The 8,702-nt window shown below is 43.4% G+C and overlaps 2 protein-coding genes and 1 long non-coding RNA gene across 3 annotated transcripts; 2 read left to right on the top strand and 1 right to left on the bottom strand.

Moving 5' to 3' along the window:
* Positions 1-781: 781 nt before the first annotated feature.
* Positions 782-2,002, top strand: LOC130071713 (uncharacterized). Its single transcript, XR_008804032.1, has 3 exons — positions 782-801; positions 1,521-1,614; positions 1,908-2,002. It is a non-coding gene; the product is annotated as an uncharacterized LOC130071713 (long non-coding RNA).
* Positions 2,003-2,026: 24 nt separating this feature from the next.
* LOC130071655 (uncharacterized) lies at positions 2,027-2,821 on the top strand. Its single transcript, XM_056236516.1, has 2 exons — positions 2,027-2,058; positions 2,269-2,821. Exons 1-2 carry the CDS (start codon positions 2,027-2,029, stop codon positions 2,819-2,821), a joined length of 585 nt encoding a protein of 194 aa, XP_056092491.1.
* Positions 2,822-3,506: 685 nt separating this feature from the next.
* LOC130071654 (putative nuclease HARBI1) lies at positions 3,507-5,541 on the bottom strand. The gene is made up of 3 exons (XM_056236515.1): positions 5,395-5,541; positions 3,804-4,637; positions 3,507-3,695 (listed from the first exon to the last, which is right to left on the bottom strand). The coding sequence occupies exons 1-3, from the start codon at positions 5,512-5,514 to the stop codon at positions 3,507-3,509; spliced, it is 1,143 nt and encodes a 380-aa protein (XP_056092490.1). The 5' UTR covers positions 5,515-5,541.
* Positions 5,542-8,702: the final 3,161 nt, after the last annotated feature.

Raw genomic sequence — 8,702 nt, 5'->3', positions numbered from 1 at the left:
TCGACTATGAAAATCCTTAGTCGGGGACACCCCTAGTGATTAGATGCACATGGTTGTATATAAGGGGGCATAGGTGACAGGAAGTGGTAGGCACAGGTAGGGGGAGCACACACAGTTCTCACCAGACCACGGATTAGAACACACGACTCACAACTGGAAACAAGACAAGAAAACAACTGGTATGTTCATCTTTGATGTACTCTTTACTTCAATAAACCACAAATCTCAACTGCAATAACGGCTGGAAAATCTTGTGTGTCTGCGTAGAAACTTCACTCCTACCTGTGCATGATGGCAAAGAAATATAATTGAACATAGGGCTAAAGGTACAGCAAAGCAAAGATTGCCATTACAAAGACGAAACTCCATAGCTGTGTCCCAATGTGAAGGCTGCGTCCTCCGAAGGCCGCATTTGAAGGCCGATTGGCCGGATTTGAAGGCCGATTGCGTCACAGCGGCGCGACGAAGGCTGTCCCAATTCAAACACTGCGCCCTTCGAAGGCCGCATTCTAAAGCAGATTGCGTCACAGCAGTGCAAAGAAGACTGTCCCAATTCAAACTCTGCACGCTTGGAAGGCCAATTGCGTCACCGCGGCGCGACTAAGTTTGGTATGTCATTCAAATGCGACCCCAAATGCACCCTTCGTTTCTCGGACAAACGAAGTGTACAAAAATGGACACTTCGCGGCCTACGCTTCCCCAGAATTCATAGCGCGCCGGTGACGACGCGACTCACGCGAGTTTATTCAAATAGAATGGCAGGTGTTAGTTGTGTGGTGACCGAGGAATTCAGTTATAAATGTAAGTATTGTGAATTAATTTATTAAAATAACTAGCGAAACAATTGTTAAAGGCATAAATATGGATCAAGCCCTGAGTTAAATGAAGCAAATACTAAAGTACAAAATGCTTTTCTTGCTTAGTTTTTTGGTCTTGTTTATATTATACATTTTAAAAAAAAGCTTTTGGGCTACTAGACAAGCAAAAGTTATTGTATTGTTTTGGGGGGAAAAAACTAAATTAAGTGAGCTTTTGCTTAAAATAAGCAAAATAATCTGCCAAATGGTGTAAGTAAAATAATCTTGTTTTCTGTTTGATTTAAGATTATTTATCTTAACCCATTAGCAAATTATGTTATTGTTTTAAGCAATACCTCACTTAATTTTAAGTTATTTTCCCCCAAAGCAAGAAATGTTTTATTTGTCTAGTAGGCTAAATGCTTCTTGATTTAAGAATTTTTAGATGTTTGGACTAGAAACAAGACACAATATTAATAAACTTTTTTGCAGTGAATTTCAAGTAGGAGGGTATATTGAAGTAAATAAAACAGCAGCACAAATCCAGCTGAAATGTGGTAGATAAACATAGCGGTGTCTGCAATACATTATTTAATTTACCCAAAATAGCTAGCAAAACAGGTGTTAAAACCCAGGGATGTTTCTTAAAAAAACCTGAACTTAAACTAAAAAACTGCAGCTTCATTTATGAGGCAAAACCTGTTATAATACTTTTTGTTTCAGGGACCAAGGAGCAGACGGCTGCATTTATAAAATTACGGGCCGAAAATGACCACTTGTTTACAGGGGCCAAAAACTCGGCCACTGTGGCTTGGAGGTAAAATCATTAACCATTTGTAATATTTCCACTAGCTGCCTCTTGTATACAAAAATTAGCCCTCACCCTGTACAAAGCCCACAGCAATGAGACAAGAACTAGTTAAGGCAATAGTCTTTCACTTAGTGTTTTTTTCAACAAACATTTTAAGCAAACTTGAGGATCCAGGAATATAATTTCTGGTACTTTGTATGCATGTACTGCTGTGTGATTTTCTAATGTTAAGATTGCACCACTGTCTTAATATTTTTCGTAAAGTCCTAACCCTAACCTTTTTCTCCTTTTTTTTTTAGGAGAATTCTGGAGAAAATGGACCTGCTAGGGAAGGTCACTCCCTTGCAGGCCAAAAGAAAATGGGACAAAAAAAAAAAAAAAAAAAAGTAAGCAAGTTAATTGACACATCTTTGCTGAAATGTATTGTGGTGTTCTTCTTGTTAACAACAGGTATGGTGTATTTGCTCTGCCTTAGGATTGCAAGTGTCCTGGGACAGGTGAGGGGGTGAGCGGGAAATCCACTGCTGCAACTTGGCCCTGGTTTTGTCCACATGGATGAGGTCTTGGGACAGAGGCCTTCCAACAACCCCCCTATCCTAATTGCCTCCATCCCTGAGGACAAACCTGGGCCAAGTTCAGCGGTGGCTGACCAAGATAAAGAGCCAGCCCCAGCAGCCGCAGCCCCAGCAGTCCCAGCCGCAGCCCCAGCAGCCAGAGCCCCAGCCCCAGCAGCCAGAGCCCCAGCAGTCCCAGCCCCAGCAGTCCCAGCCGCAGCCCCAGCAGCCAGAGCCCCAGCCCCAGCAGCCAGAGCCCCAGCAGTCCCAGCCGCAGCCCCAGCAGCCAGAGCCCCAGCCCCAGCCGCAGCCCCAGCAGTCCCAGTCCCAGCCCCAGCAGCCGCAGCCCCAGCAGTCCCAGCCCCAGCAGCCAGAGCCCCAGCAGTCCCAGCAGCCAGAGCCCCAGCAGTCCCAGCCCCAGCAGCCAGAGCCCCAGCAGTCCCAGCCCCAGCAGCCAGAGCCCCAGCAGTCCCAGCCCCAGCAGCCAGAGCCCCAGCAGTCCCAGCCCCAGCAGCCAGAGCCCCAGCAGTCCCAGTCCCAGCCCCAGCAGCCAGAGCCCCAGCAGCCAGAGCCCCAGCAGTCCCAGACCCAGCAGCCAAACAGAGGAGACGAGAGCAGAGATCGAATGGACAGACTGTTTACTTTACTTGAGAGAATGATTGAAAAAAAATAATATAATTAAGTTTTTGTATTTATGTTTTTTGTCATTGATTTAAGTTATTTTGTCACTAATTTAAGTTATTTGTAAATGAGGCAAGGCAATTTTTATTCATTGTTTATTTTTGTAATGCTAATTTTTTTTTTTTTTTTTACATTTGGAAATAAAACAATAATTATTCTGGACATTGTTGACTTCTATACATGTTTTTTTTAGCATGTAAAATGAACGTAATGAATGTAAAAGTACTTTTTACAAATATTTACAACAATAGGAAAATAATTCAAATTAACGGTACATAAAACAGATTGGAAAAACAAAAACAACAAAATGTACGCTTTTAGCTGAACAGGTAGACCCTGATGGTGCTGCTGGGCTGGGATGGGCTCCACAATAGAGACCCTGGTAAAGCCTCCTGCTGGTGGGACATCATCTGGGATGGGCTCCAGTCCAGAGTGTTTGAGTGCATGTTTCCACTATCCACTAAGTTGTCTCAATAGGTTTGCAGGGCTGACTCAATCGACGGCTGCCATCTCACTGAGATAATTTTAAAAAGAGGGAAGAATAAAATTAATTAACTTGCGTCCTCAATTCAAAGCGTAAAATATTTCAACATGTAAACCCATTCTATGGACATTCATTTGTGGTCTTGGCCATTATAGCTTTACAGTTCTCTGACTTGCCTGTTACAAGTAGTTGTGGTCAATGGGAACCTCCTCCAGGGCAGACACCTCTGCAGTCAGCCGGTCACGCCAGGGAGCACCGCTGACTGTCTCCAAAACATGCCCCCCCTTATCCTCTGCATCATCCTCCGGGGCCATGATGTCACCAACCCCAAGACAGATGTTGTGGAGGATGGCACAGGCTGTGATGACCTGAATTGAAAAAACAAAACAAGAAATGATATGGTCTGGAAAAAAGAGATGAACCCTGGATGTTCATTATTTTTATATTTTTTGCAAATGTATTTTCAATTCACTTACATGAGGTACAAAAGTGTTGTGCACCTCCAGCGCTTTCAGGAAGATGGATCGGAACCTGGTCTTCATCATCCCAAAAGCACGCTCTATAATGGAGCGTGCCCTGGAATGATGAAGATTAAAGCGCTGGGGTCCCACTCCTCGTACTGGCCTCTTGTAGGGAGTGATGAGGGGGAGTGGGTGTTGGAGACATGGGTACCCTCCGTCTGCGAGGATGAAGTGCCCTGGAGGAGGGTACACTGACCTCCTGTACAGTGGGCTGTACCGGAGCACTCGTGCATCATGCACTGACCCGGGCCAGCCCACGTAGGTGTCAATGAAGCGGCCCTGATGGTCACAAACAGCCTGCAGGATGATGGACGGGAACAGTTTCCTGTTCCGGTAGCACTGACCATCAGGGCCGCTTGGAGGCTTGATACGGACATGGCAGCCGTCGATTGCTCCTGCAGCTTTCAAGAAAGCTCGGTGTCTTGCCAGCCCCGCAAACCCACGGCAAACTGCCTCCAGGTCTTCTGGGGTGTTGGGGAAATGAATGACTTGGTGGCGAATGGCCACCACCTCCTCAGCGACCCGGTGGACAATGCGGTGGACAGTGGCACGAGGCATGTCAAACACTCTGGAGACGACCCTGTATGATGTACCACACGCAAGCCAGAAAAGGAATACCAGGGTCTCTATTGTGGAACCCCATCCGTGTTGGCGTTCAGTCCTCAACAGGCCCAGCAGCACTCTCAGGGCCTCCCTGCTCAGTCGAAAATCAGGTCGTGTGTCCAAATCATTAAAAAACCTGTCCAGAACTGGCACGCTCAGGTTTATCCTGCAGTACAGGGGTCTGGTCTGATTTAGGGAAAGAAACAAAAGAGTTTTAATAAACTACTTTTATTTAGTATGTATTATATGTATTATGCATAAAAAACCCTCGTTGTCAGGGTTTTTAGATATGATGTTGTTGCATTAATAGTACTGCTGCGCTATGTGTATGTTGCATTTTAATTCTGAATATGTTGAAGGGTTTTATATTGAAAGTACTTTACTGTTAAGTAGTTTACTATACAACAATGCATAATATTGTAAAAGACGATGTTTTTGTAGTGTTGCTATCCTGTGTGAGAGAAAACACCCTCATTACTTCACATTTATACGTGAATACTTAACGAATGTACTTGCTTATTTTTTTAAATGATTTATTTTTCACAATATTAAGGAATTGTTGCTAACAACAGATGCGTCCCATATAAGGCTGCATCCGAAGTCGAGCGGGAGTACCGTTGCAGGATTGTTTTTTAAAAAAGGGCATATTTCACTTTATTTATTTATTGTTTTGTGTTTTATGCTTCAATTGCGTTAAAACAAAACACGCTGGAAACATGCATAAATAAGATCACTATGATCAAGAGAATAAACTCCATAAAAATCGCATCTTCATAAGGTAGGCTATAAATGAACATTTGAACAGCTTTATGTGTATTTAGTATTTTCATAAGTACCATTACATTACTCAAGTACACCCAATACTTATGTACATTTTAAAGTGTACTGCAGCAATTAAATTCGCAACTTCTGAATTGGGATGCAGCAAACCAGATTACCTTACCTGGCCACGGTCTTGATCAAGCCGGAGATACATCACCCGGCGGCGCCGGGGATGAATCCCCACCATCTCCTCCAGCAAAACATAAAAGATAAAAATAAAAATGATATATTCTTGCTCCATTTCAACAAGTAATGCCGTGTAGAATGGTAGCTCTCTCCTATCACCGTGTTGCTAGGCGACAGCATAATGGGGAACACCTGGTGGCGCAATTACAAATCATACGAAGGCTATATGGTGCGTCCTTCGAAGGATGCAGCCTTCACATTGGGACACAGCTCATGATTGTTCCGTCATCCATCATCTCCGAGCAGCAATAACAACCAGCTGACATGATTTCTGCTTTTCCTCTCTTGTGTTTTCAGCAAGCGAAGGGAGACTGGATTTATCCAGCTTGGTTGTGTTGCCATCCAGTGGATGATGGATGTTCTGCACTAGTGAGGTGGTGTAAGATCATTTTCACAGGTCGATAAAGTTCTCAGTTATGCGTTTTGGGGATATTAAGTCAAGTCATCCTCATCTATATAGCACTTTTAACAATGTAGATTGTTTCAAAGCAGCTTTACAGAGATAAACATATAATTTAAGGTAACAGACATTGGTTTGGTTTTATAGCGGCTCTTGAATAATGTTATTTTCCAGCTAAAGTTAGATTTGATTGATTTACTTCCGTTGAAATGATCATTTGTTATTAGATTAGGGGCCGCTAAGACGACACCGTTCTCTCTAAACAATTTAAACTCGAATCTGTGATAAATGCGTTCACATGCGCATTAAGAATTGATTTTATAGTTATGTGCATTTGAATATACACTCACCGGCCACTTTATTAGGTACCCCATGCTAGTAACGGGTTGGACCCCCTTTTGCCTTCAGAACTGCCTCAATTCTTCGTGGCATAGATTCAACAAGGTGCTGGAAGCATTCCTCAGGGAGTTTGGTCCATATTGACATGATGGCATCACACAGTTGCCGCAGATTTGTCGGCTGCACATCCATGATGCGAATCTCCCGTTCCACCACATCCCAAAGATGCTCTATTGGGTTGAGATCTGGTGACTGTGGAGGCCATTTTAGTACAGTGAACTCATTGTCATGTTCAAGAAACCAATTTGAAATGATTAGAGCTTTGTGACATGGTGGAAGTAGCCATCAGAGGATGGGTACATGGTGGCCATAAAGGGATGGACATGGTCAGAAACAATGCTCAGGTAGGCCGTGGCATTTAAACGATGCCCAATTGGCACTAAGGGGCCTAAAGTGTGCCAGGAAAACATCCCCCACACCATTACACCACCACCACCAGCCTGCACAGTGGTAACAAGGCATGATGGTTCCATGTTCTCATTCTGTTTACGCCAAATTCTGACTCTAACATCTGAATGTCTCAACAGAAATCGAGACTCATCAGACCAGGCAACATTTTTCCAGTCTTCAACTGTTCAATTTTGGTGAGCTCTTGCAAATTGTAGCCTCTTTTTCCTATTTGTACTGGAGATGAGTGGTACCCGGTGGAGTCTTCTGCTGTTGTAGCCCATCCGCCTCAAGGTTGTGCGTGTTGTGGCTTCACAAATGCTTTGCTGCATACCTCGGTTGTAACGAGTGGTTATTTCAGTCACTGTTGCCCTTCTATCAGCTCGAACCAGTCTGGCCATTCTCCTCTGACCTCTGGCATCAACAAGGCATTTCCGCCCACAGAACTGCCGCTCACTGGATGTTTTTTCTTTTTCGGACCATTCTCTGTAAACCCTAGAGATGGTTGTGCGTGAAAATCCCAGTAGATTAGCAGTTTCTGAAATACTCAGACCAGCCCTTCTGGCACCAACAATCATGCCACGTTCAAAGTCACTCAAATCACCTTTCTTCCCCATACTGATGCTCGGTTTGAACTGCAGGAGATTGTCTTGACCATGTCTACATGCCTAAATGCACGTAGTTGCCGCCATGTGATTGGCTGCTTAGAAATTAAGTGTTAACGAGCAGTTGGACAGGTGTACCTAATAAAGTGGCCGGTGAGTGTATGTGCGCAGGTTTGTAATTCCCTACAAACCATGCCTAAACAAACTACTTGTCTTGCCTATAAATTTTAATACAGAATTTTATTTTATCACTTCGGGGTACGCGAACCGAAATTCCACAACGCTTGATCTGTAGAGTGGTATAGGGATCCTCCATAGGGAGAGGATAGTTGACACTTCAGCACTGCATTGTCATCGGGTCCAGGCGAATCTCCTTCGTCAGATCTGGATATGGCCTGGATCCGGCATGCTGCGGTAAAACCTCGGGATAAACAAAGACACTAAAGTTAGCGTAGATGCCATTCTTCTTATGATGTAACGAGTACATCTGGATTTAAGGGAAGTGTTCCCAGTTCCGGCTGACCTAATCTATGCAGCCTAACATTGAATTATAGAAGTCGATAATGTATTGTGTATGCTAGGTCAAAGAGATGTGTTTTTAGTCTAGCTTTGAACTGACAGAGTGTGTCTGCTTCCCGGACAGTGGTAGGAAGATTGTTTCAAAGTTTTGGTGCTAAATAGGAAAAGGATCTCCCGCCAGCAGTCGATTTTGATATTCTAGGTATTATCAACTAGCCGGAACTTTGAGATCGCAATAGACGTGAAGGACTATAATGCGTTAAAGGGGTCATATAATGCCATTTTTGTACAAGCTAATATGATTCTTTAGGGTCTAAATTAAAAGTTTGTAATATACTTTAATTAAAAATTCTCATTAGTATTGTAAGAAAACAGTTATTTTACCTGGCCAAAAACAGCTCTGTTTTCAGCACGCCGTTTCAGTGCATATGACTTTGAATGATAATGAGCTTTGCTCACCCCGCCCCTCTGTTCTGTGCGTACACCGTTGTAACACAATAACCATAACGCGTTGTTCATTATAAACGTGGGATTATGAATTATATTGAGAACGTCGTACATAGAAAACATGACGTAATGCACCCTGAGTGTAAACCTTAGACGCATTCATTGTGAAGCGTGCAGTGCAGCTAGCGATTTGCAAAGATTAATATAAATATTAATATAAAGTTTAATAAAACGTTACACTCACTTCAGTTCTTCTGGAGTACACAAATATCTGGTACCGATCCTTTTTTCATGAGCAGCTTCTTAGCAAAACCAGCTTTATACTGACCCTCGTTTATAAAGCAGTCTGCTGAGAAATGATTCGCGCAAACATGAAATCATTGACGTTGCTCGTGGGGAATATTCCCTTCGAAAACAAACTCAGCCACTGCGTCTTCAGCGGTTCGGATTCAGGAACATTAAAATGACTGCTGTGTTCGTTATTAC

The sequence above is a fragment of the Rhinichthys klamathensis genome, unplaced genomic scaffold, assembly GCF_029890125.1.
Source record: "Rhinichthys klamathensis goyatoka isolate OS25496 unplaced genomic scaffold, OSU_Roscu_1.1 h1tg000452l_1, whole genome shotgun sequence".
Taxonomy (NCBI): domain Eukaryota; kingdom Metazoa; phylum Chordata; class Actinopteri; order Cypriniformes; family Leuciscidae; genus Rhinichthys; species Rhinichthys klamathensis.
The sequence above is the reverse complement of the archived record's forward strand: the minus strand, read 5'-3'. Positions and strand labels throughout refer to the sequence as shown.